The 27841-nt window shown below is 39.7% G+C and overlaps 1 protein-coding gene and 1 non-coding gene across 2 annotated transcripts in view; both read right to left on the reverse strand.

Moving 5' to 3' along the window:
- Window positions 1-27570, reverse strand: part of LOC111320939 (WD repeat-containing protein 64) — a 30617-nt gene extending 3047 nt beyond the window's left edge. Inside the window, exons 1-32 of the mRNA XM_022923684.2 lie at window positions 27285-27570; window positions 26989-27110; window positions 24693-24801; window positions 23990-24096; window positions 22539-22568; window positions 22177-22230; window positions 21297-21353; window positions 20546-20654; window positions 20021-20129; window positions 19604-19646; window positions 19368-19465; window positions 17887-17966; window positions 17265-17318; window positions 16567-16652; window positions 15562-15603; window positions 14908-14992; window positions 14260-14348; window positions 13535-13594; window positions 13225-13348; window positions 12496-12665; window positions 11360-11444; window positions 10822-10898; window positions 10105-10226; window positions 9543-9671; window positions 8430-8784; window positions 7990-8095; window positions 7349-7482; window positions 6271-6383; window positions 5596-5713; window positions 1941-2035; window positions 1033-1120; window positions 692-772 (exon numbers count right to left, since the gene is read on the reverse strand). Coding sequence (XP_022779419.2) covers window positions 692-772; window positions 1033-1120; window positions 1941-2035; window positions 5596-5713; window positions 6271-6383; window positions 7349-7482; window positions 7990-8095; window positions 8430-8784; window positions 9543-9671; window positions 10105-10226; window positions 10822-10898; window positions 11360-11444; window positions 12496-12665; window positions 13225-13348; window positions 13535-13594; window positions 14260-14348; window positions 14908-14992; window positions 15562-15603; window positions 16567-16652; window positions 17265-17318; window positions 17887-17966; window positions 19368-19465; window positions 19604-19646; window positions 20021-20129; window positions 20546-20654; window positions 21297-21353; window positions 22177-22230; window positions 22539-22568; window positions 23990-24096; window positions 24693-24801; window positions 26989-27110; window positions 27285-27438 — 3285 coding nt within the window. The 5' untranslated portion in view covers window positions 27439-27570. The remainder of the gene's footprint in view (window positions 1-691; window positions 773-1032; window positions 1121-1940; window positions 2036-5595; window positions 5714-6270; window positions 6384-7348; window positions 7483-7989; window positions 8096-8429; window positions 8785-9542; window positions 9672-10104; window positions 10227-10821; window positions 10899-11359; window positions 11445-12495; window positions 12666-13224; window positions 13349-13534; window positions 13595-14259; window positions 14349-14907; window positions 14993-15561; window positions 15604-16566; window positions 16653-17264; window positions 17319-17886; window positions 17967-19367; window positions 19466-19603; window positions 19647-20020; window positions 20130-20545; window positions 20655-21296; window positions 21354-22176; window positions 22231-22538; window positions 22569-23989; window positions 24097-24692; window positions 24802-26988; window positions 27111-27284) is intronic.
- On the reverse strand, window positions 2874-2945 carry Trnam-cau (transfer RNA methionine (anticodon CAU)). Its single transcript has one exon. It is a non-coding gene; the product is annotated as a tRNA-Met (tRNA).
- Window positions 27571-27841: the final 271 nt, after the last annotated feature.

Below are 27841 nucleotides of genomic sequence, written 5' to 3' on the forward strand. Positions count from 1 at the left end.
CTGTGCGACTCTTGCCATTCGCTGGCGCTTAAATTTTAGCTCTAATTGGGATATCTCAAAAGGACTTTCCTCTGCGATGTGACAATAAGGGAACGTTTTGAGATATCATTTGTCCATCTGTATGTTCTTTAGGTTTGGCAAAGCCGGATGAGATTGTTTTAAAAAGACTATATTTTCTTCTGTGCGCGCTCTAGTTTCTCTCCCACAGAAAACAACTCAAGAGGCACGTTTCTCGAAGCTTCCATCTAGGTATCCTTATTAATTACGACCCCCCCTCCGCCAAAAACAAAAATTCCAATTTTTCACGGTATATAGTTAATAAACTAATTAATCTCGCAATCCAGTGCTTTGACAGAATATCATTCGAGGTGAGAAGGGTGCTCTTAAATCTTGAAACACCACACGATTTCACTACATTGTACTTTAAGAAATAAAGGTTAATGCAAGTCTTGGAACGCACAGGTAGATGAATCACTGCGTAAACTATGTCACTATCAACAGAATGTGCTTCGGCATTACTATCGTTCAGATACACTTGTAGGCTATAATTAATCATCACATTGTTCACCCTGTAAACCGGAAGTGCCTGTATAATGCTCCAGTAAACTATGTCACTATCAACAGAATGTGCTTCAGCATTACTATCGTTCAGATACTCCAGCAGGCTATGATTAATCATCACATTGTTCACCTTGTAAACCGGAAGTGCCCTGTACACTGCTCCAGTGTCCGGTGATCCTGACCTCGTACTCTCTAAGTGAGAGTTGTAATGCTAAGATAACAAAACAAACAACAAATGTTCTTAAGGTAAAAATGGGACCTTTGCTACTATACAAACCACTGTTCCAAAAATAAAACGTTACACTATTGAGAATACAGGAGAGGGAACACACTCTTCAAGTTCTCTTGTGTTATGTTCATAATTATGTAAAACATTCTTACGAGTAGACAAGACGAGCATGCAATTTAAAAATGGGTATTGTAGAGAGGTTATGTGAAAATAGTTTGGACGGTCTAAAATGTTACCTTTACCTTTGGTTTTGACAGAGAATCAAAGAATTTCTTATTGTCTCCGGTTGGTTTAGTCTCCTTTTGAGCTGAATGACGAAACGGTAACCATCTATGGACGAAAATAAAAAGAATAAAAAGAAATCAAATTTACAAAATTAGGAGATGTGGTTACTGCTAACCTATATTATAACCACTTCAGTTAAGCCTAAACCAACTTGCCCTAAAGCTTACGTTCATAATATGGTCGCCTTCTCGACATTGATGGCGAGAGGTTGGTTGGATTAAAGGACTTCCACAACTACACGAGAGCGTTTGCTCTCATCCACACAGCTTCCTCTCCCTCAGAGGGGGGGAGGGGGGAAGCGACTTCTGAGCAGGATATTAATCTGCAGACAGTGAGGGTTTCTCTCACTACAGAAGTTTATCTCGTTGTTTGCTTTATCTTTTGTATTTGACTGTTGCAATGATTGCCGCATAAAATACCCTGAGCGTAGTTAGCGTTCTCTGCGGCATATAGTAAAGGTGGAGGAACACACCCGAGTGTGGACTCGAGTAACACAAGCATTTAGCTTATCAGGTTAACAGTCAGGCCCAAGCTGTTCGAGAATGCTATACACTGAATAAATCTTTCTCTGGTAGATAGCACAGTTGGAACACCTGGTCCCAGACCTATCCGTGGTCATCAATCAGATGGTTATATCGTCCCACACAAAAACAGTGAATTTATTTCAAAACACGTACACAGCGAGGAAGACCGTTGCGTTAAAACTAAAGAAAAATGCTCAAATGGCGAGCAGTGAACGGAACTAGCTCTCCAAGTTCACCGTTATGACTATGCGCAGAATCACGGCGGTTCCCGCTTGGTGTGGCTAGCTGAGCTGTTTTCGCGTCAAGTCCAATGCTATAAAAACAGTGAAATGATGTGGTACCTTGTGTCATCGAACATCAACGGGCAGTCCACAGTACTGTCTGCTGGCTTGGTAACGGTTTTGGTGGCTACGTTTTTTAATGTTTTTATCGGACCCTGTAATGAAATGACATGATGCATCAGGAACTCGTTTCCCACTGTCTTGTTCTACAAGGAAGAGTTTCTTTTATGACAGAAGCACAGATAACACATAAGCAAGCTTATTTTAAGTAGTTACGGGGTTCTTCATAATTGGATCATAGAGTTGGCGGTCAGATCAGATCAGTTCAGGTGATCCGTTTTCCTTTTAGCAGAAGTAATTAATAAACCGATTGATTTAGCAATCACAACCCGACGCAAGCTGTTTGCGACCCACAGCAAATAATATCACAGTATAACCAACCAATACGTTTACACACAAACCGCATACTTCTTCAAAAACTCTTAAACTAACTATAGACTTCCGCTCAGGTTGCCGTAACGCCACTCAAAGTCTGTTACCGGTAACCGTCTTTTTAGGTGTCTCACCTAAACGATCAGACAACGCATATGAAGCAAAGAGAAAAGATTCTCGCAGGTGAGCTGAAATTTTCATCCGCAGGTCATATGAGATTTATTTCATTAAGACTGTGATCAGATGCCATTACGGAAAAGAGGAACCTTCAAAAACTTGGCTCCCTAACTCAGTTGATGGTAGTGCCCAACTAGTATCTGGAAGGTGCGGGCAGCGCTCGATACTAACGGTAGCCAACTAACCACAAACCAGTAGAAATTCAGTTTTGGCCTGTGGTTTTCGATTTCCACAAGCCAGTTTGGCTAGTAAACAAACCGAAATTGTTGTAACATCTAAGTTGTAACGTGCCTCTTGGCTAGTAGGTTGAAAAGTTAGTGTCGAGCCCTGAAGTCACGTAATTGTGAAAGGAAAAAAATATTATGTGATTTGGTTAAAAGTTTGTAGCAGAGCGAGGTTTTGATCCTCGGACCTCTGGGTTATGGGCCCAGCACGCTTCCACTGCGCCACTCTGCTGCACTCACTAACGAATGGAAATTCTTATTATTTATTACAAAGTTGTGATGAAAGATATCGTGATGTTACATCATCCCCTTTTTGCATATTTCACGCTGTAATGTAATTATCTACGTATGATGCACGATCCTCGCAGTAGAGAGCGCTATTTATGCAATAGCGAAAATCAGACCTGAAAAAAATCAGGCGTGTACGGGATTCGAACCACTGACGTCTGCGATACTATTGCAGCGCTCTACCAATTGAGTTAACAAGCCAACTGGCAGCAGGCCGTTAAGTTGATTCGTAATAAACCCGTGATGATAAATCAGATATGATGAATATACTTCTTTGGGAGTGAAAGAGTCAAAAAGAAAAAAATAATTCGCGTAGCGGAATTAACGCTTGTTAAGTTTACCACTGTGGTTTGCTGTGGACGCGTTTAATTTGTCGAGAAAGGCCAGAAGCATGCATTTGTTTTTGTCCTAAAATGTTTCTCTATCTGCAGATACTATAAGGCAGTCGTGCTTTATCACAAGGTATAGTTTGTCTTTAAAAATGTTGCCTCTCAGGGCTCGACACTGACGGCAGCCAACTAGCCAGACTAGTTAAAGTTCAGTTTTGGCTTGTGGTTTTCGATTTCCTCTAGCCAGTTCGGCTAGTAAAGATAGATGGATAGATAGATAATCTTTAATTATCCACGGACAATTCATTTCAGCTATAAATAATAAAACATTTAAAATATAACAGTATCAACGTGCATAAAATGGATAAGATACTATTATAAAAACTATACTTAAAGCCTAAACCTAACTAAACTGCTTTCCACGAATGCCGTGCCACAACGTACTTCTTTAATTAAACGCTTAAATAACCGAAGGGACTCTGCTTGTCTTATATCACGAGGAAGACTGTTCTTAAGGGTGGCGCCACTATAGCTAAAGCTATTCTTATAATAGTCTGTGCGCGGCCATGGAAGATTAAGCTTACTCTCAGTCTCTTAGGTTATACGCAGTTTCTCGCCTTTCAAATTTATTTTAATTAATTTATTTATTTGAGGATTTGTACCAAGTACTGGAGCAGAAACAATAGGACATGGGTCCCCTATGAGGTTTAAGCTCCAACAAACCCACCCATCCCACCCCACGGGAGGACATCCATCACACAGTAATCTCGCGTGAGGGAAATTAACGTCTCCTACCCCTAACCCTGCAGGAGAAGGGACCTCCATTTATTCGTCGCTATCCGAGAAGACTAGAATATCTAACCATTTCTTGATGTTATAGAAAGGTAGCATATTCCTCTCAATTATTTTAAGACCCTGAGTGTTGGTCCGGCCGGGGCTCGAACCCTCGACCTCCCGCCCAACAGTCCAGCGCTCTATCCATTGAGCTTACCGCGAGGCGGTTTAGAAGGTAAATAGTCTGGAGCTAAGCCGTGCAGAAACTTATAGACCACTGTGGCTCTTTGTACTTGCTGCTGGAAAGCTAGGTTTTTCCATCCCAGGAGCTCAAACAAGTGACCAGCATCAGCGTCATAATTTGAATAAGTCAAAACACGGGCTGCCCTGTTTTGTAGTTTTTCTATCTTGTTCAGCAAAGTTATCCCGCAGCCGGTTTCCCCAAACAATATTACAATAGTCAAAATGGGGCTGAATCAGAGCTTGATATTTTAGATGCAAAGTCGCTTGAGGGACAAGGTGCCTTGTTCGTTTTACAGTCCCAATGCCAGAACCGACCTTCTTAGTTAGTTTATCGATGTGACTGCTCCAATCGAGTTTGTTATCAATGGTCACCCCCAAACTGAAATTGTTGTAACATTTAAGGTGGCTCAATAGGGTTATGCAAGATCACGAAGCGCGCGCCAGTGACATCAATCGAAAGTTAATTTTTCTCGTTGTTTTTGCAATTTTTCAAATCAAAGTTACTGAAACATAAAAAACAAGGGCCTAAATTTGCTGTACAACAGTCACCTCTGAAGTCAAGGCTTTTAGTCCCAAATTAAAACTACTCAAATATCGCCATTTTTTGACGTCTGTTTGACTTTGATTTCAATTTTCTTCAATTTCCTTCGGTAAAATTTTCTATTATTCTCCGACCGGGTAGAGTCTGACAAGACGAAACTTTTGAAATCGAAAAAAATAGGGGTTGTCAAGGTAGTTTTTTGGCTAGTAAGTGGTAAAGTTAATGTCCAGCCCTGCACAGGTACGAATTTAGTCAAAGCCTGAGTTTTTCAAGCTTCTTTTCTGCAATTTCTAAAATTGCAGCCCACCAGCGAAGATCGTTGCTTACTAAATTTTCATCCGCAGGTCAAATGAAGTTTGTTTCTTTAAGATATTGAGACAACAGATCTGTTGATCCTGGGATTACACAATTAATTGCATAACGGCGTGGCTTTTATTGGTATGTCGACTCTGAAGCATACGGCAGACTATCAATCCTTTAAACTCAAGCAGGGTTTGAACTTTACTGTAATTCCACAAATAGCAGAAGTTTTACTTACTTCGTCACGCTCGCACGCTCACTCACATAGAGAAGCTACTCAAAAATGTTTTCATATGAAAGCACTTTGAATATTATTTCACTCTTCATGATTATGAATAACAGGGTGAAAATAGCAGGGTTGTTTTAGTTTTATTGGTGGTGTACTATACAAGTTACACGTGACTTACCTCTGAGATATCATAGGGTCTGACTGGGGTTGAGGGGACAGATTTAACAGACGGCATACGCCATAGACGAGGCTGGCTAAAAAAGCCAATGAAGTGACCTGTATCACGGTACCAAACCCTTGGAAGAGAAATAAGGAGAACATAATTCAGCTGCACATAATCATTAACCTTAACATAGATCAAAAGAGAGAAAATTAGGGCTAAGGTTTTTCCAAGTCGGATGAGGCCATCTCCTGGAGTCTTCATTGGCGTTATGCCAAACTGTTGAGTGGGTAGCGCTTTTTAAACTGAATCGCGAAGCTAGTATTGTCTCGGTTCTGGATGACATGGTGCAACATAAACAGCTCATGACTGAAAAAGGAATGTGGCAAAGGCCAAGGAAACTCTTAAAGTCAGCTTGTTTCGAAGAGCTACGTTTTCGGCCCTACAAGCTTCATCAATCTGAAGCACATTTTAAACAGCCTTCATTCCGATGACCCAAATGCCGTTCTGCTAAGCGTGGACGAGGAGGCCAGCCCGTAGGGAAAAAAAGGTACTTTTCAAAGGCAAATCATGCAGAAGAGGGTTGCCTTGAATCTCAGAATGTTCGAAGGGTTTAGGTAAAAGTCAAAACTCTTTCTAAATCGTACTGGTCCATGAAGGACTGTTTATTTTGGCTCAAGTGATCCACGTTACCTGACAGAACAGTCTGTTGATGCAGACACAATTACGTCAGCACTTTGTACGTGCTCCAGTCCAACAACACGAGTGAGGTGCCCTCGCCAACAAACAACTTGCTTGATCGCATTCTGCAATAAACACATAAAGAGGTCACCACTTATGCAAGGATGAGTTATAGCAGCTAAGGCTATGATACACAAGAGCTTTTAACAAAAAGAAATTTTCACCTTACTTCGTAGATACGCATGAACTTCATGCAACCTTTACTAGCCTCTCAACGTCAAGTCAAAGGAAATAGGATCAATGTGAAAAGGTTTACAAAATCTAAACACTTTCCGCCTTTGTCCCAACCCCCTGATACAGTTGAACCGGCATTAAGCGGCATTGTATTAAGCGGTCGCCTTGTATTAAGGGGTCAGTTGTCAAAGTCCTGAATCTCTTTCCCCTTAATCACTGTCATTTTCTCGTCTATCACTCTTCACTTAGTACCAACGGCCTGTTTCTATTATCCGCCACCTGCATTGTGCGGAACCATTTAAAAAAAGACAAACAAAAAAAAAACCAAGAATAATCTTTTAAGTAATTTTTTAATCCATCTTTCTTTCCGTAAATCAAATTAAGTAGTATTTTCGAGCGAGATTCTGTACATTAAGTGGTCAAATTTGGAATAAAGTGGCGCTGTTTATCGTTTTTTTATAATACCCCTTATCTGTGGAACCTGTATTTAGCGGCCATTCCGCCATTCTCCGTTAATACAGGTTCGACTGTACATATAGAGAAGACGATGGCTCGACTTTGGGAAAAGAATTAACCCTGTTAGGGGAGGCATGGGATAACGCGTTTACATAATATTTAATGCATAAATTAATTGTGTAACAGAATAGAAAGCAGTGAGCGTCTGGGCGAGTGAATTTTAGGTCCAAAACCAAACCTCATGGCAAGACCACGTCATACTATGAGCTAAAAAATGGTACAATTTTGATTTTGTTAAAGAGCAACTGTGGCTAACCCTCACCCTAACCCAGTCTGACGAAAGGGGAGAATAAATTGTGCAAATGCTAATTTGTAGAGACAGTGTTCTTTCGCAGTTTACCTTGGATTCTTTCTTTGTGTCGTCCTTGTTACTTTCCTGATCATTTTCACGTTGCTGTTGTTGATCACCTTCACTTCCCTCAGATGAAGGATCTAAAAGGAAGTTGCCGACATCCCACACAGTGATGTAGCCCCCTGGTGACAAAATAATGCTTAGCATCAGTGTACTATTGGACTTCGTATACATATTGGCTGAATGACTGGTCATTATTTATCGCCGGGGGGTTGGGGGTCACACGATTCTGGTTGTGTCAATAAAATTAACCATACCCCCCTCCCTTTACTGGCAGTCCAATTTCTATTGTTTCAAGCTTTATATTCTTTCAGCAACGACTGATCCCCCTCCGCCGAACCCCTGAAAACTGAATCATCCTCCACAGAATCCTTTGACCCCCTCCCCCCCTCCCCGGCGATGTATAATGATTGGTTCCTTATGAAAACGTTATCAAGGTTTGATTCTAAAACTCGGTAAAAGTCATGTGAATAAAAGTCAAGCAAGCAAAAAAATAAAAAACTTTCATAATACTTGAAATTTCGTATGTTTCCATACACCTCTTTAGAACATAGGAGTTACGAAACAAAAGCTAGTGAGTGCGGTTATAACTCAAGGCGACTTCGCACGACTGACTTGTCAGTACTTACTCGCATCTCCACTGATAACAAAGTTGCAGTCCGGATCTGTGCACATGGAAGTCACCGCAGATGCCTGTCTTCTGGTAATTGCGCGTATCTCTGATAGTAGAGTACCCTAGCGTAAACAAGCGCACCCTGATAAGTTTTCCTTACTTCTCCTATTGCCAGCCATTCACAATCTTCCAGATGGCTATCAAGAGAATGGGAATGTTGTATTCGACCGATGAACCATATCAAAGAATGAAAATTAATGAATATCCTCTTCCTACTGAGGTCTATTTACCAGAGAATGCAAACTTATAACCTTGCTTAATCAGTAAAAGTCGTTATACAGATAATCTTGAAAACGAGGTTGATTGATTTGATAGTGAGATCTCATTGATTCTAAAACTCGGTAAAAGTGGTGTAAATAATTTAACCGCGGGCCACTTCTATGCTTCGTAACTTACCGATAAATTCCAGAATCGCAAAAAGCAATCATGGTGAGCAGATACCAAAGACGGTTCACTGACTTGTAAAAATGCACTATGAACAGCTTGTTCAATGACTTCATCTTCCTTTCCGTCTTGTTCACCCTCATTTTCTGTTTTATATTCTTGCTCCAACTTCTCCTGATTTTTATCTTCTCTGCTTTCTTTCTCTTCATGCCCTTCATCGACTTGTTTTTTATCTGATTCAGCAGCTATTTCCTCTTCACCCCTTTCAAGATTCCTATCTTGCCCGTCATTTTGAGCGTCAACCACGTCTCCAGTATCAGCGTTACCTTCATCTAGTTCATTGTTTGATATCGGCTTGTTGTTTTTACTGAGAACGGAAGAAAAGACTCGGGATTAAAAGACCACTTGGATAATTTTTTTAAGTGAATGTCGAAGGTAGTACGAGCATGCACTGGTCTGCTTGGCTTTAGGCTTTGATTGGTCTTTAGGATTCCTGCAACCCTCCTAACAAATCAGATTCAGGCCCCCCACCCCCACCCCCCCAAAAAAATATTCTAAAGTTCTTTAGAATATCAACTTAACGGCCTGCTCCCAGTTGGCTTGTTAGCTCAATTGGTAGAGCGCTGCACTAGTATCGCAGAGGTCAGTGGTTCGAATCCCGTACAGGCCTGATTTTTTTCAGGTCTGATTTTCGCTATTGCTTAAATAGCGCTATCTGCTGCGAGGATCGTTCACCATATGTATCTAATACCGCAGTTCAAAATATATGAACTTCATATATTTCATTGTATCTGAAAGAGATCTGTCATATTTCCCGGTTTCACCTCTTCAAAATAAGCAAACAAATGACCTCCACATGCGAAATTTTCAGGCTTCGACGAATTTCGAACCAGTGCCTCCCAGATACAAATTGGGCGATAATACCGACTGGGCTTCAAAGCCACACGTTGAGTGCAAGGCAAAGTTTAGAGAGTTCATCTCTCCCATAAAGGAATCTAATCAAGACTTTTCGAAGAAACAATTCAATATACTTCGTATATAACTAAGAATGTGTTAGATAGAATTACCGTCACAGATGTTCACAGCTAAAAGCGATAAGATACAGCAACACTGAAGGTAATTTACCCTTTGCCATAAATAATTGGTTTCCTAACTCGATGAACAAGATAAAGCACTTTGTACACCAGCTGTTCATCGCGGTGATTCCGTCTGTATTTACTGGTGTTTGCACTCCTGGATTTTGGTGGTTGACACCTACCCAGAGCAAACAAAAATCAGCTGTTCACTGTTAGTAATCGAGCTAAGTGGCCCATCCAGCCGCAGCCTATCCTGGTTCCCATAGTATGAAACTACTAGGAGTATTTCGCTCATTTTTCCTCGCCCCTTAGAAAAATACCACCCAGCCCGCAAAATATCCGCGCGTATCATATGTTAACCATAAGGCGTATGGATTGAGTAGATAGCCACGGTTTGTATCTGACGGAAACGTTAGGCTGAACTTTATCAAGCTGCGCAGAGTGCATTGAAGCGTTCCTAACCAAACACGGAAATCCCCCGAATCATGGATTCCACTCAACTGATTTGGCGTGAAGCAACTTCTCTTTCAAGATCGTTTTGGATTTGCAAATTTGAAACATGGTTTGATGAGTTCAGCATTAGTCAATATTTCTAACAGCGCTAGACCGACCTTGAGACGACCTTCTCCGTCTCTAGATTCCACAAGATCACAGCTCCACTCGATGTACCAGCAAAAAGTAATGGAGATACATGTTCCAAACAAGTCACTTCACAGAGCGAGAGGACATGCTCCTACAGTGATGGAAATATCACATCGCTTTGAGCTAAACTTATTGCACCACGTGACTTAATCTAAGTGAGTTTGGTGTTTGAATGAGTAACTGATGGATTTCAAAGAAAAGGGATGAATGGCTACAAATTAATCGAGACCCCTTCCTCCTCCCTCCCCCCCCCCCCCCCCCCACCACAAACGGGAAACATTCAAACCGCAACAAAGATGTGACATGGTAGTAAAGTTCGTTTTGCAAGACAGAATCAAGTTGAGAGACCGAATCTTCCACCAGTAAGTCCGCTTTCAGACTAAGGGTATCTGGTCTGTAGAAAATAATATAAAGAATATTGTTACAGTTACTCCCTTGTGTGGCTGGAATGTTTGTTGGAAAACAAATAAATGCCTCCTAAGAAGTCCATCTAAGCAAAATTCGCTAAGCAAGATTGCTATTTTGAGATCATTCTGAAATCAGCGGAGTAGTGGTTGTGAGGGAACTCAGTGTTTTTGCTCAAACCTCTTCGCCTACTCTTTCACGACTACGTTTCATTGTATCTTCACATCCTCTCGTCATAACCAACCCTTGAAGCCTAGTTTGAGTGATTCCTGATGTCATACCTCACTACTTGATTGGACCTCCTGCGATTCTCCAATGGTAGGCAAAGGTGCCCTTGAAATAAACGGTGCCTGTCCCTCTGAAAATATAGGGGAAACAAGCCGAGTAATACTGCGTTATTTTACTCAAGAATGGAATCTGCTTGTCTTCAGTCAGAGACGCGATCAGCTGTGGCAAGTCTTATAAGCTCGTAGTTTTTTCTCAGGCTACCCGCCCACTATATAATGTTAGTGGTAATGAGACACATGAAATATTACTGGAATGGAATGAAATCGGAATGAAGTACTTGGCTAGAACTCAGGACTCCACCTACTTTTTGCTTGCCGTTATCTTATTCATTTAACTGACTGAATGATCGCACAGAATGCGCCCAACACTGTTATCTTTTACCCTTTTAGCGAGTATACAAGACTCACACATCAATGTCTTATGCACAGAAACCGATCTTTGAATTTCGTCGATTTTTTTTTCCAAATGGACATTTTTTTTCCATAGCTGGAACTCAGAGGTAAGTGGCTCTCATAATGTACTGAGTGTTACCTTGGGCAAATTTTGATGGCACTGGTGGAATAAAGAGATCTGATAAAACTTTGAGTTCGATTAACGTAGCGACTTCTGCTGAGTCCTGTAGGGAAATGGAATGACGAAAACATTACCAAAACCATCATCAGTAGCCGCGCAACAACAAGTTTAGCCCTTTATCTCTCAGAAAAGAATAAAACGTAACCAACAAGAGATGGGAATAGGGCATTTTTGAGATGCAGAAAGCCTCTCTTTCAAAACGAAGTTGAAAGCAAAGCTTTGATATGAAAATAATTTTCTGTTCGCAGGCAAACATTTTCATTTTCGCAAGAAAGGTTTCGCTCTTAACTTTACTCTGAACGAGAGGAATTAAAGAATTCGAAAATGGTCTCTAAACCGTCTTTGGAAACCTTTGGAAAACATAAAAAAAATTAGATCCATTAGTAAGGCAATTTTTTTTATGCCAGATCTAGTGAGTAGTATATTAGGAACATTTCGAGGACTATTTGTTAAAAGAGAGGAGATTCCCTCCGCCGGCAACGCCGTGGACAGCGTCGGTTAAAAAAATGAACTGATACTCTAAAGTCATTTAGTTTGTTCCTCATTGTCAAAACTATCTCGAAACTGAATATGAAGTAGAGCATTAAATTAGAAATGTAGAAATTTTAAAAGTTGGCCGACGTCGTTCACCTTCCCCAAACAACGCAAAGTTTAGTCAATTCACGTCGTTGCATTGCAGAGGACGCAAAGAGATTTACAACGATTTATAACGCAAGTGCACTGCTATTTGCCTGCTCATTGAACCCGTCACTAAACGAAAGGCTTTTGTTTAGTGACGTTCCCGTTGCTGTTGTCGTCGTGGTTTTCTTAAACTCCCTCATAATAAGGGTCTGCTCGCAAGCTACAGGTAAGTTTTCATCCCTTCACCCTTTGTGTTTCCCAACAATTGTGACGTGAAAAATAATTACAATCAAACAACCATATTATCAGAATCAAAAAAAGAGCTTTCACCGGTTTTATCCGATACATAAAAACATTCATAATTATAGTGTTGGTTCGTTCAAACGCCCACAACACGACAACCGTAGGGTAAAGAGTATTTTTCAAAAGCCATGCCAGTCTAATCTAAAGACAGAATTCTTAAATTGTTTTACCTCCATGATTCTTATTTTCTTTCCCCACGAAGACACCAACAGACATCTTTTGTTGTACATCGTATGATACGTCAGGTCTGTTATGGTGTCTTCCTGGCGTTTCTTAGTGTGTTCATCTGGAAACTTCTTATACAGCTGTCCGCTGCCAAAATCCCACACGTTAATAGAACCTGGTGGGAGAGCAAAAATGAACTGACCTGTTGGGGCATCCCTAGCCTAGGTGTAGCCGTACCCTCCCCCCCCCCCAGGAGAAACGGAGGGGGGAAGGTACGGCTACAAGTAAGGAACGGTATTCCAATTTACTGAGTCCAGAAAACATCAAACCTACACGTCTATCAAAACTCAAATAGTAAAGGCTCTATTTTAAGATGCTGGGTAAGAGGGCGGCGGTGTGGCCGAGTGGTGCGGAGACTGGGCCGGCTTGTAACCTGGTGCTCCCGTGTTCAAGCCCTCGACCCTGCTATTCTCGGTCGTCCCCAGTTCAGACCGGTCTGTCTTATGCCAGATGGGATATTTTAATGTGTTGCTACTTAGTTATTCTGCAAATTTGAGGTAAAATAAAGTAATTTTTATTTTCTAGGTTGGGTTGGGAGGCCTATGGGGTGAACTTGTCGTCCTTAACCCGTCGCACTAGACTGCCATGTTCGTCGAGTAAGGAAGAGTACAAGCTGGTTGATGTCTGTAATTCCAAAGGCACCCGTCTCCTTAATATACTAAAGTCATACCCACCATTGTAACCTCCAGTGGCAAGCCTGTAACCTGAGCTGTCAACTGCCATGGCTGTAATCTCAGTAGAAGGGCCGTGGGCATCAGTTACCTGATAAACGAACTGACCAGTCTCCATTTCCCAAACCTGCACGAACAAAAAAAAAAAAAAAAAAAAAGAGGAAAAAAAAAAAGAAGAGAAAAGGAAAGAAAAATAAAAAAAAAAAGAGTGCAAAAAGAATCAGTCTCCTGCAGATTTTACTTTTTCCTTGCTTTAACGGCCATCGAACCAGCACTAGGGTAATATTTCAGAAAGGAAATGAAATGTTGATACCTTAAGAATCCCTTCAACACAGCCGCTAATAACCTGGTTCATCTGGGGATTGTACAAAAGCTGCACAAAAAAAAGAGAAACTCAAAAATTATGCGCTGCATGACAAAACTCATCGCGCGATCAGCTTGACACAATACCACAGATTTCATATAGCATTTAATAGTCCGTTGAAGTTATTTCAAAATAAGTTTCAGAGGTGATTCCGAATAACATTGGTTTTGCTTTCACTGTCAGGCACTTTGGTCAAGAAAACTCTTGCCACCCGCTTGACAAATTGTTTGTCGATCGAAAACCAATTGTGCCCTGGAAACTACCGTTTCCTGCGCTTCAGGCCCCGGTTTTTCCAGGGTTGAATAAATCCCTCTCCGGTAGATGACACAGTACGTTTTGTTAACACTTAACCGCTGGATAGAGATTCATCCGCTGGACTGTATTATTCGCCCTTTGAAGAACTGGCCTTAGAAGTTTGCTTTGTTTTCTTGCGTATTGATTCTCGAAGTAATCACCGTGGGTTTGGTTTACGATTCTCAATTGCAATGCGCCCTATCCTAACAACACATTTTCAGTGCGAGATGTTACCGTAAATCTCCTAAGGGCGCGCAAATCTCGCTTCCTCTCATGAGAAGTGTCACCTCAAAAGCACAATTACAACGAGATACATTTCCCAGTCAGCCTAAAACCCTTGGCACCTCTCATGAGAGGAAGCAAAATAGAAAATTACAAACCTGGCATATTGGTCTGTCATGAGTGTGAGGAACTTGAAGTGCATCCTGAATAGCTCGAGTCAGTGGCCAAGTGTCAATAACACTGCAACCTACAGGAGAATTAGGAGGCGTTGTAGCTGAGTAGTTTAGGACGCTAAAAATTTTAAAGCTAGAGTTCTTTTCCACCGCTGGCTGACTGATGACTGACAAACTATTAACTGACTAACTGCCTAGCTGACTGACTGACTGAATGACTGACTGACCCCACCCCTCTTACTAACGAACTAACTAACTAACTGACTAACTGACTGACTGACTATCCGTCTCACAGACTGATTAACTATCAAACGAATTTGGTTTTATCAACTAAGTTTATTATGTAAATTGGCTACCGTAAAGAGTCTAAAAACTGAATTTAGCCATTCGAAGGGCTAACCCTCGAAACGATAAAACCTACCCTACTACCCCCACCGACGCAGCACCACAGCTTATTTAGAAACTTGCCCCCTTAACTGACAAACTGACTGACTACCCCTCTTACTAACTAATTAACCAATCAACTAACTGACAGAATGACTGATTGACGGACTAGCTGACAGAATGACTTACTGACTGATTAACTGACTGAGTGAATGGCTACCTAACTAGCCGAGCGATAGTGTCATTTACCTGTGATAAGCCTGTCATGTTTGGCATCAAAGAGCATACAGGAGATGCGTTTCTCTCCCGGCCTAAGTTCATTGTCTGTAAATACCTAACGTGAAAAAAATACACAGAAAAATATATCTGTTCGTCTTGACACAAGCGTACGGTAAAGCATGAGGAGTCACTCCTCAAACCTTCGCACTCAGATGCTCTATACCTCTGAGCCACAGAATCCTATACGTGAGTGAGGCCCCTAAATGGTTCAAATGCAAAACGCATCCTGCATGTTGCTGAGATCAGCGATTGAAACCGCCCATTGCGTACATAGAATACAAAGATGGCTTACTTTGAGTTTTGTAGTGACAAAGAGAAAAAAAATATATGTTTGCGTCTTTTTCGCGAGCTATACCACTACGAGGTTCGCCATTGAGTCTCTGTGGCTCAGTGGTAGAGCCTCGAATTACGGATTCCTAAGGTCTGAGGTTCAATTCCCATTGGGAATTGACGAAAAAAAGATATTTCTCTTAGTCATAACCAAGCGCAGATTAATTATCCTCCTTATTCTATTAAAGAGAAGCATATTCAGTGAAACGTTTCACTTAGACTAAACAAGGGGAAAAACTATGGTTCTGAAATAAATGTGTAATTGTAGGGTTTGGAAAAGGGGCCCTGACTTACTTGCAAACAGGACAGTGTTTGGATATCCCACACCCTAAATACCTGAGGAAAAATTGAAATTAAAGTCAGATGCAGGTTTGCGGAAAAGTGATCCAATTTTTCAAACAAAAGAGGCATTAAACAAAGATGTTTTTGGTTACTAATGAGATTTGAGGTGCTTTTTACAATTCCACGCCTTGATAAGCTTTCCTTGCCTTATTTGTAGTTTTAATCAACTGATGTAATGATTTTATAAAAGCCTCTGCTATCCAACAAATTTCGACCTAGGAAATCTTTCAAAAGCCACAAAACAATTGCAAAGGGACTTAAGATGATTTCCACCTTCGACAGAGTCCTTTGATTTAGAATAATAGTTAAATGTCACAATTCTTTCGTCTTCTCAAACAACATTGAGACAATGTAACCAAACTGGAAGGTAATGCTTTATGTATTATAGAAGGAGCAAGGGAAAGACAATTACCACAAGGGTACAAAATACCAAGTGTTCAAGTGCTTTCCGCTCATTGAGGCTGCGTTCACACTTGAAGCTCGAGCACGGTGCCCGAGTAAGATTCTTGATGGGCACTAAAGTGAACACACCTTTTTTTTCAAGTACCCACGCCAGAATTCGGGCACCATGCCCGTGTGCAGGTAAAAGGTCTGAACCGGGCATTGATATATTACTGATAATTTATTGAGCCGGGCACTGATGTATCAGGTACCCAGTGTCTGAACACAGCACAGTTTTGTTTCGGTGCCCTGGCACTAATGCTCGGGCACCAAGTGTGAACGCAGCCTTATTGTTTCACAACAGTTTCGCGTTAGATGCAAGGCTAAACAAGACGTATGCTAGGGTGCTACTGTATACAAACACAAAACAAAACAATTTTATACCACAACAAACAAAAGCAATTTTGACCGATCTCAACAAAGTGAAAATTAAGGAATTGATGAAGATAAACCACTAAGTCCTATTCAATTTTAAGACATGAAATGAAATAACCAACTTGACCAAGACATTATTACCCTTGCTGTTGATAAACTGATGAGTTGTTGATCCTTCTCATTCACAGCAATGTCGACAATTGTGAACAGGTGGCCAAGTAATTTTCCTGAATATCAAAATGACTCGCATAAACATTTTGCGATCTCCATAAGAAAATGTGTGGAAGTGATAATTATTATCTATTTTCGTGTTACTCTTAAAGGTTTGAGCTAGTCTGATTGATAAGGAAATCAGAGGGGCTTGTAAGAGAACAAAGCTGATTAGAAAAGGGTGCTCAACAGAGAGGGGGCTTACTAGAGAACAGGACGTGTTAGAAAGAGGGGATTATCAAAGAGGGGGTATCAGGGGTGGGGCTTCAAAGAGAGGAAGCTTAACAGAGAGGGGGTTTTCTTAGATAGCTGGACATGTTGGAAAGAGGGCTTACTAAAGAGGGGGCTACTAGGGGGGGAACTTACTGGAGGGTGGGGTTTATTATGATTAGAGAGGGGGGCTTAATTTAGAAAGAGGAGGCGTATTTAAGAGAGGGGCTCATGTTAGAGAAGGGGGTAATAAGAAAGGGGGATAAGGGAAGAAATGGGAATGAGAATAGCGAAACTGTTAAAGGAAGTCTCGCTGAAGAGAGGGGATGTATAAGAATAAAGGGTCTCATTAGGGCATTTAGGATATCTACATGATTATGAAAATTAGTGAACGTTTTCAAGTGGCATTTCAACTTTACCTGTTGGTCTTGTGAAAATGAGCGGATGCCAAACTCTTATGACCTTGTCTGCACCTAAAATGGATAATCAAATTAAAAAACGAAAGCTACCTCCAACATTTAATTCTAAGCATGAATTGCAACCTGCTCAGGGTTGTATATGAAACTGGCAGCAGCAGAGCTTCTTCATTTACTCTTTAGAGAATTTGGGGGAGGGGGGGGGAGGCATTTCAACAACTGAAATAATACTGGATTTAAAATGCTTCACACTTAAACTCTCATGAGTGACCAAGAAAGAATTTCTCCTTACAACATCAATACAATATCAAGCAGACAAGTGATGAGAGTAAAGAAAAATTTCAAATAGGGGATGACTTGTTGATCCAATACCAAATTCTCCTTATTTACATCATACTTATTGTATAGAGTTCCGCAAGGAGAATTACTAATGAGATTTGGTAGTGAGAGGGTTCGGAGAAAAATAGACTTGGTGGTCTGTTTCTATATAGGGTCAAGGACTTTGTTACAGCTAGATCTTCCCAGTGGCCTGTTTTATTTTAACATTTATCTTTACTCTTTACTTTCATATAGTAGCCAGTAGCCATTAGATCATAATATATAGATGTGTACACAGTGTACTTACCAGCTGTGATAATGACATTGGCTTTGGAACAGTAATCAAAGCAGTTGACCCCCTTGGGAACAGCAAGCTCTCTGACTGGACTGGAAATTAGTCAAACAATCCAGCCATTAGACTTGATTCCCGCTCTTGAGGTAGATAAAGAATACTACTGTTCTGGTGTCTTAATGATAAATTACATTGTTGGATTTTCGCTGAACAAAAGGTAACTGTTATTCTGATTCGTTTTCTCCAACAGACTCTCAATAACACCAAATTTTCTCTAATATCTCATAAGTCATCATAAGCCCCTGTGTGTTTATCAGGAATAACAGCTCCCCTTAAACATGCTCTGAATTATGTGGATTAGATTAATGATACAATGTTTGATTATAAAGAAAGTTACTGCATAAGGAATGTCATTTGTTTTGTCATGCAAAATGTAAAATCTGAATTGGAAGAGTTACACCCCAGACCTTTGACACCCTACCACCAAGCAACAGAAAACTCAGTGGATCCAGCGGGAGGGTCTGCAGGGTGTAGACCCCCCCTTCCCATAAGATCTGTGGGTTTTCTAGCAGTTGTTTGACACCAAAATTCTTGCCAACACTTGATCACAAGATACTACACAATATGAAGTGTTCAATATTCATTTATCTACTAATACTTCTTGGCTCATTTAGTCCATAGCTTGAAAAAGTCTTGTGTTTCTTGTTGAAAATCAAATTTACCCCCGTATCATGAATTCCTTTATCTCCACTGAATAAGCAATTCTAAGTTCATAGGTTCATAATGCAAACTGCCAGAATCAGACTTACCAAAAGCAATGCATGACTTAATAATATAAGATAATAGTATTAGTACAATTATGTTAATACTGTCAGAAAAGCTGAAACGAAATACAAAAATGTACAACATGTAAATATTATTGGTGGTGTTGAGAAAATCTGTTTGAATATGCTGTATTTTAACGAGTCCGTAGGGGGAGTCAAAATACAAATAATGAGTAAAAATACTCAGGGATACAACACACCAAAACATCTAATAAGTTATTTATTATCCAACACGCCAAACTGTTATTTCAGTGTGGGCAAATTTCACAGATAATCATTTATGGGCAGTTCGTGACAGAAGTATGTGAAGAGGAACAGAATTGGCACATTGTGGTGTTGCTGTTCATATTTTCTTCAATAAATGATGAAATTTCATTGTCGTCTTCCTGCTTTTCTTTGTTCTATTTATCTAATAAACTTGAATCAATATTTGCCAGTCATTTTGACTCTTCATTGTCAGAAAAATAATTTAAATTGTCTGCCACTTTTTTTTGTAACTTTAATCCAATTCATCGCCTGCGTTATGCGAGAAAACCTGTCTAACTGGTTTTCTGGAGTTCAAATACCACATGATATTTGTACTTGTCTTAGGCGATATTTGTACTCATGGAGTGTAGTTGGATAATAAAGGTATTTACTTAAAGCTGTCCATTTGAGAATTAACAAACATACCTGTGGTCCAAGATTTTTTCGATGCCCCCTAAAATAAAAGAACAGTTGCTGCTTGGTGAACAGGATCCAAACATCTCCAGCTGAGGAAAATACTTTATCTATAGGAGAATGAAGAAAAAAAATACAATGTACATGCTTGTCTTACCATAATTATTACCACTTGACTAGTTTAGCAACACCATAAGTGTCTTTAGCCATAGAGTAATCAAATATTGATAAAATGACTCAAAACAAACCTTTATCACCCAGTCATCATGGAATTTTCTTCTCTGTATTGCACTGATAATAAAAAAATATTGAACTGGTTAATCTGGTCTCTTTTCATACAATGGTGTCACTCAGTAGAACTGGTTGCTCCAGGTTTGTACGTTTAATACTGGGTAAGTGTTTGGGTAACCATGACAACTAGTGGAGCTTTAGGAACTCCTTACGGTGGCCAATTTACAACTCAGTTGATAAAATCAAATTCCTTTGATCATTATTAATTTGATGCCATGGTTCAAAATTCACCATTTTGCACATAAGCTTGGTTATAAGATGTAAAAGGCTGGCTTTGTACATTGTAACATATTCATTAGTAGAGAAAATAGAATTATAATATGAAAGAAAGTAACCACATCTTGTGCTATGTTAAATGTTTATGATGTTCTTACTAGGTGAGTTTGTTGGGTTCAATGGTGACAACCTGAGAATCTGTTTTGCCTGCTGTTGAGTTCTTCATATGAAGGTCTTTTGAAGACACTGTCATCATATTCACATATCCTATGATTTAAATAGGAAGAAATGTGAAGATGTTTTTTTTTTAATCTTGAAATTTAATTTTATCTCCATAGAGAGTTAGGGTATGACTATAAACAACCAGTAACCCTTTGATCCCTTGGGGTGACTTGCATCATTCTAATTTTTTATTACAAATTATTTCAACCCCAAGTCACACATTAAAGTCACAAAAACAAAGGAAATGATCCCCAACTTGGGAAGCTCTTGATTGTTTAACAAATTCTCCTTTTCAGCACCTTAGAAAATGTATAAAGAACAGTACGGAGAATACGCCTATGGATGTAAGACTTTGTAAAGGGTAAAGGTGGTCAAGTTTAAGCTCAGGACTAGACAATGCTATCATCTTCTACTATGTCTTTGAAACTACTTGACAAGATCAGCAAAACAGTCTGCCTAACCCTGATCATCTCCAAACAGTATTGTGTCCTCATTCATGGATTCAGTCTTCCATGGAATGTAGATCATGCAATGAGGGGAGTTCTCCAAAGGCTTGACTTGGTAAATAGTCTAAAGAGGGAGAACCACGGCACATTAGCAAAAAATCCTAAAAAATGCTTATGAAATGGAAGGGGGGGGGAGAAATGGATATAATGAGTGAACATAAAGGTATTGCAAAGTGGCATAGATCTCACCTATCAGTGTTGTGCTAATTTGCTTAAAAATCCCGCGGGAGTTTTGTAACCCAGAACTGTTATGAACTTATTAGCAATTTTGTTTTTAACCGCATGTGTCGTAAGTTGCTGGTCAGTTTTAGTTTAATTGTTGTGTATTAAAGGTCGTATCTTAAAAGTTTAGAGTCGCTTTTCGAGTGAAGACACAACAATGTGTACATTTTGTATATGGCTTGGCTACAAGCATGACCTCAAGAAGCAGAACAACAGCATAGACAAAGCTGATAAAATGAAATAAGAAAGAGAGTTTAAAAGAGGCTACCCTTTGAGACAGTTGTTACTAAAAGCAACCAAAAGCACTGTAATTGAAGGCCATATGTGGCTTTCAAAGTCTGCTGGGTGATGCAAGGCCAGAATGCATGATTACCATTACAACCAGGCTGCAGTGGCTAAGAGGGTATTTCAATCTTTTTCTAAAAACCTTGTAACTGAGTCTGTCTTGAAATCAGATTTACATAGTAAATACACTTGTACCTACCAACTGTTTTCTTTTTGCCCTGTAATCCCATAAAGATAATGCTCTCTCTGATGTAACCTGGAAGTTGATTTCAATTTAAAGAGCATTTAAATTAACAGTCAGTTAAAAACAATGTTAATTAGAAATAACAAATCTTTTCTATTATTTGCTTCTAGTTTCCAGAAATGTTTACTAGCACAACACTTGTAGAGGGCTGAATGGAATGGGGATATTACATGTACAGTACACACAATACACTATACATGTCTGTACGGGTAACTGAAATTCTCCCTGTCAGATTATAATATGGTTCTGGTAGACTGCTGCTAGAGGTGTATGTAAAAGCTGGCCTCAGCTAAGTTAAGTTTCATAGTCTAAATAATGTTAAAGAGAGCGAACACTGAAAACGTGAATTGTGATTGGTATATTACACTGCAAAATCATTGTGAGAAACACCTTGGCGAGGTTGATTGATTCAAATCTGCTTACAGGGGGTGTGAATAAAAGGAATCAAAGCATTCATCATAACCCTTGAAAGTGTCCACACTCACTTAACGTACTCATGCTCACAGGTAAGTTGACAGTCCCTGGAATGTCAATCCTTGATTCTTGATTCTTGATACTTGATTCTCAATAGTTTAGAGTATCAAGGTTTGAGTATTGAGTGGAGACTGTCAACTTACTTTTGGGCAGTACTGTACAAGAACATCCACTTTTATGAAATTTTTATTGAAAGAGTTTGATTTGGAGTTCCAGCAGGGTGATGCCAATTAAGGCAGTCGCTGATGAAACTGTTTGATTGCATGTGTGTCTGTGAAGAAATCTTCCACTATGGTGCAAGACACCAGAGAAAAACCAGTATACATTCAAATCTGGGAGCTGGTGGGTTGGTACAACTTACTGCTATTCTTCTGAGACTGGGCAAAAATCCACAACCTGTCACCCATGAAGACTCCTAATGCAGGAAACAAGCCATATGCCAGGCCACAAATACAAACAGTTAATAGCAATTCACCTCAAACAAATCAGTCAAAACAATTGAAGCTGATCAGGAAACTGGACCAAAAAATGATGCAATATCTAAGAAACCACAATTTCCTCATGTTTTAGAATTACAAATAAACCATCTATTTCATACATATTTAAGTATATGCTAGCCTGTAATAGCCAAATACTAGTTTTTAGAAAGTTTAATTTTCAAGTAGCATGCAACCCTAGAAAAGAAGATATAAGTGCTTATATTGAGCACTGGTTTCAACTTACATTTAAGTCAACACAGGACTGAAGCCGGAACTGAAAGAATAAAATGTTAAAAACAAGTAAAGTAAAAAGGCTTTTTGATCACTTGCACTTTTGCTGACAACAAAGGTACATTACAATTACATTACAATTGAGCTGACCGACTCCCAGTTAGCTCAATTGGTTGAGCGCCGGACTGTTGTGTGGGAGGTCGAGGGTTCAAGCCCCAGCCGGACCAACACTCAGGGTCTTAAAATAAATGAGGACAATGTGCTACCTTCTATAACATCAAGAAATGGATGAAATTCTAGTCTTCTCAGATAAGGACGAATAAACCGGAGGTCCCGTCTCCTGCATCTATTAATTAGTTAATTTGGTTAGGCAGGGGACATTAAAGAACCCACTCGTGAGATTACTGTGATGTGGTGTGACCTGTTTACTGGAAATTGGGGGGAGGAGGCATCTGTTAGATTCGCCTTTAGTTAATTGTAAACTGCATGGCAGTCTGGTCAAGTCCCCTGCACAGTGTTGTAAAGCGCCATGAGCTTAGGATATGAGTGCTATATAAATAAAGTTATCATATTATTATTATTATTATTATTTATACACCTTTGTGTGCTGTAATCTTCTAACTCCCCAAGAAGCTTATTTTCACCCATTGCTTCTAAAGGGGGAGGATGGGGGGAAGGGAAAGAGAGCTCGTGAACCACTGGGTCAGTAGAAGTAACAAAATTATGAGTCTTTGGTTTACTATCATAGAAAGACTGAGTCTGTGACATATAAGGGAACCTAAGCAAGGTGACTTTTATTGGCACCCTTTGGAGTAACATGCAGAAAAAAGAGCTTCCTTATTGGTTAGAAAGCATGCTAGATGTGGTGACATTCTCTTTAAGTTTGCAATCTGAGGGTAAAGAAAAAATATTTAATAATTCTTACAGCTTCCCATCAAAGTAGGATATTCATCCTTTAAGTGATCAACATGTAACTTCTCCCAGCTTATAATATCAATACATCATTCAGCAAACAGGAAATGGAAATTATACTCAAACATGTCAGGTAGAAATTGTTGTCTTGGTAAAAATTAACACAAAATTCTTGTGACTTATTTAGAAGGAAATGCATAGCAGCTAGAGAAGAGATTTAACAATCAGACCTTGGCAGTTGAGGGTGGATACAAAATGTTTATATTTCTCAACAAAATTTTGATAAATCCAGTGAATGTATTGGGGAACAGATCAAAGCCAGATAATCACAAAGTACTGCTAGGCCTTTCAAAATAAAGAGTTGAAAGAGAGTAAATGGTCCCATGATATGTACATCTAAGCAGCAATGTATAACAAGGGTACATTGTGTACAAGTTAAATGTGGCGAAGCTGACACATTGAAAACAGTTCTACTTTGGAAACAGTATAACGCTGGATTGGGAAATAATTGTATACTAAGAAAATGAATAAATAGTCTGTGGTAATGCATACCTTACTGCTCCATTGGCAAATAATACCTTTCTGGGAGGCAATGATGTAAAAATCATATTTTGGAACATGAACAATGCACTGCACAACATCACGTCTTTTTTTATCCCCTGTGGAAACAATGCAAATAGTGAAAAACAAGCCTGGAATTAAACATCTCAAGTCTTGTAACAGTATTCGCAGAAGATCAGCCCTTAATTTGAGAGAAATTAGTAAGTTTAATTCATGTACATCACATTCATGACGACAGCAAGAGGCAGGAAAGAGAACTCTGATTTAACTCTCCCTTTTCTTCTACTTCTTCATAAATTCAAGGCAAAAATTGAAAAGTGTTTGGCATACTTAATGGTTAAATTAACCAAGAAACTGATGAAAGTCCACTCATAGGGGTTTCATTACAAGCCACTTTCAGCAGTCTACCACTGCCTGGAACACCTCTTACCGCCCTCTGTTTAGCTTGTGAGCAGGCTATTATGTTTGTGTTTCGCCTTACACCCCTTTTTGAGTACAGTCCCCTATAAAAGTATCCACAACCCATTGTGGAAAAAGTTACTGAAACCCTGGCATTCATCAATTTCCATGGATGTTTTTTTGAAGGACTTTATCATGGAAAAAAATCACAGCTTTCAAGAAACATCTGGTCCTCGCAAAATAGATTATGTGAGATTGTGCAAAAAGATGCTACTGCCCGAAGGCCTGTTCATACCTCCTGCCTCTCCTACAGACCGTCTCTTGCTTGTGGTTATGACTGATGAAGTGTCTTCATTTAATAACAAGTCAGGTACTTCATCTGTTGCACCACCAATGCCAAATAGCTACATAGAGTAAGTTTTCCAATAATTATAGAACATTAGTACATGTACAAGAAATGGTATAAAGAGATGCTGTATAGGAGAGTAAAAATTAGTCTCGATCAGAAAATCTATGAGACTATAAATCCTTGAATAAGTGACTGCATTCTCACAAGTCTGAGATCTGCAGTAGATAAGCGCCCAACCCCCCCTAGGCCATAATATCACACAAGCAGGCCTCCCACATGACCATCCACCCCCCAACCTCCTTTACTTACTTAAACTGTAGAGAAACAAGGAAAACCTGTTTCCAGGGCTTGACACTAATGATTGGTAGCCAACTAGCCAAAGACTAGTAAAAATTCAGTTTTGGCTAGTGGTTTTCGGTTTCCATAAACCAGTTTGGCTAGTAAACAAACTAGAATTGTCCCAACATCTAAGTTGTCACTAGCCACTTGGCTAGTAAGTTGAAAAGTTAGTGTTGAGCCCTGGTTTCTATTCAGACAGCTACTTTATTAATAACTTTTAAGCTTCAACTACAGCAAAGAAGTACAAGTTAATAGTTTCTTAATAAGTGCCTCTCCTTTAGACCAAGTAAACCCAAGTAAAAGCGCTATTCCCATTTCAATAGCCTTTTCACCCTGAAGATCTCCTCACTAATTCTCCTCACTGTCTGACATGTAATTCTTATGTATTAATTTGGAGAGTTTGAAATTGGATCAAACAAAAATTCCCTTTCTATATTCTCATCACTTGTCTGCTTGATATTGTATTGATATTGAAAGGAGAAATTCTGTCTTGGTCACTCATGGGAGCTAAAGGGTTAGTGAATCAAAACCCTGATGACAATAAAGATTGCAATCACCAGTAGTCTTGTGCTCATAACTAATTAGTCTCCTTTAGCTGGTGTGGGAATGAACAGTATTTGTAGAAACAGATCCATGGACTACCCCTATTCCTAGGTAACATGCATCCTGGTTGTGGTCCATTGAAAGGGGCCCTATAACAAGAAGTCAGTTTGAATAGGTTGCCAGGGGTTTCAGTATCTTTTTCCATAATCAACTGCTGTTGATGAAATTGGCGACAGGGTTGTAAGGCAAAACCTAAACATAAGGGCCAACTCACAGGCTAAAGAGACAGCAGTGAGAGGTCTAGCAGGCAGTGGCAGACTGCTGGCAACCAGCTTTTATTGGAATCATTGAATTACCAGACAAAAATGACCGTAAAGAGGCAGACATCATTCCGTGCCTCCATCCTCCTGTGGCACTGGTATATTTTGAATATGCCACATGTAGTGTGCATGGCATTCTTTCTCATTCCCATTCAAAAAAAGTGGGGGAGTTTGAGCAAAGAGGGAGACATGCCAGGACATTGAGTAAAAGCTGGCAAAAATTTGGTTGTGGCTCTCTTTAACCCAATGCCCTCACAAGAGTGCAACCTGGCTGAAAGAGATAAACAGGCTATTTTCTGTGATAAGATTGCACCTGTTCATCTTGGTGAACACTCCTTTAACCCCTTCACTCCCACGATCTAATTAGTAATTCTCCTTACTGTCTGCCATACAGTTCTTATAATGTTAGTTTGGAGAATTTGGTATTGGATCAACTGATAATCCCCTGATTTTCTTTTTTTCCCTATAATTTCTCATTACTTGTCTGCTTGATACTGTATCAATATTGTAAGGAGAAATTATATCTTGATCACTCATGGGAGTTGAAGGGTTAAGGGAGTGTTATGGCAATCCGTTGTCATATGATGTAGTCACTTCCAATGTGGATTACAATGGAACTGCAGAAATCATTTGGTATTAATGCGCTGGATTAATGTGAGCACATCTGCCCACCAATTTGATCATAATTATGAGGTGAGCCAGTTAGCAACTTGTTTATACCTCTCAACACCTTTTGCTAATCAAGTTTAAGGTCAGCTGGGTGTCTGGTGGCTGATAGGCCATAAGCAACAACCAATCACAGTGTGTATAATTTTATTCATTGCATACTATGAAATATATAGTGCCACTTGATTTCCCATCTGCAAGTTATCTCCAATAAGATTCCCTATCGAAACATAATAACTCAGCTGCAAAGAGTATCTTATGCGATAAAACACGACTTCACTTGACAGTCAATTTTTGTTCTTAATTAAGCCATGGTTAGCCAGCTAATCTGTATGGTTATTAAATTACATTACAAGGTTGTTTATCTAACTCACCTCACTCCAATCAACCTGGGCATCAGGATTCAAAGCTATCTTCCTGAACAAAGCCTTCAGGTCTTGAGTACTCACATCGTCGCCAAAAAGATTACGAATTGCTTCGCAGAATGGCTCGTAGCCTACAAAAACACAACAAATCAACAGCAAATTGATTACTGCACGTTCATAAACAGAGCATGTAAGCTTTTAAACCTTCGAAATTTGACATGGATCTGACCTTTCTGCATTCCGCTTTCGCTAAAAAACAGCTCAAGTAAAAAATTGGTTTTTGAGATATATCATTTAATACGAACCGTTCGTTAAACGAGCTTGCAGGATCTGTTGTCGTTCTTCTGGATTTAGTTCTTCGTCGACATAAGTAAATTCTTCGATAAATTGCTCGAATAACGCCAACTTCATTCGAAAGCTTCCGACGGTATATGGCCGCGAGCTCTGACTAGAAAGCATCTCCACGTTGGCGAGGTCTTCAGCTGTGTTTTCTCATTATTTCACTCCAGGCAACAAAAAAATGACAACATCGGCTTTGGGTTCCTTCGTAGTAACACCACCATGGCACAAACCTACGTTTAAAAGACTTATTACCACAGCAACACGACAAATTTCAAACAACCAATTAAAATTATTCTTTTGTTAAGAATAAAATAAACAGCCAATCACAGTGCTCTTTCAAAAAAGTAAATTCCGGCGGGAAAATAAACGACAGTGCTCAAATGTTCCAAGGTACGCTCGTGTAACAAAGTGTGAATTGCTTTGTTTGTTTTGGTTGTTTATCTCGATGCAAAGCAGTTTTGATGGGCAAAAAAGGTGTCAAACATTCATCGCTGGTAACTATTTTATCATGAAATACTAA

Source organism: Stylophora pistillata, chromosome 6, assembly GCF_964205215.1.
Source record: "Stylophora pistillata chromosome 6, jaStyPist1.2, whole genome shotgun sequence".
Lineage (NCBI taxonomy): Eukaryota > Metazoa > Cnidaria > Anthozoa > Scleractinia > Pocilloporidae > Stylophora > Stylophora pistillata.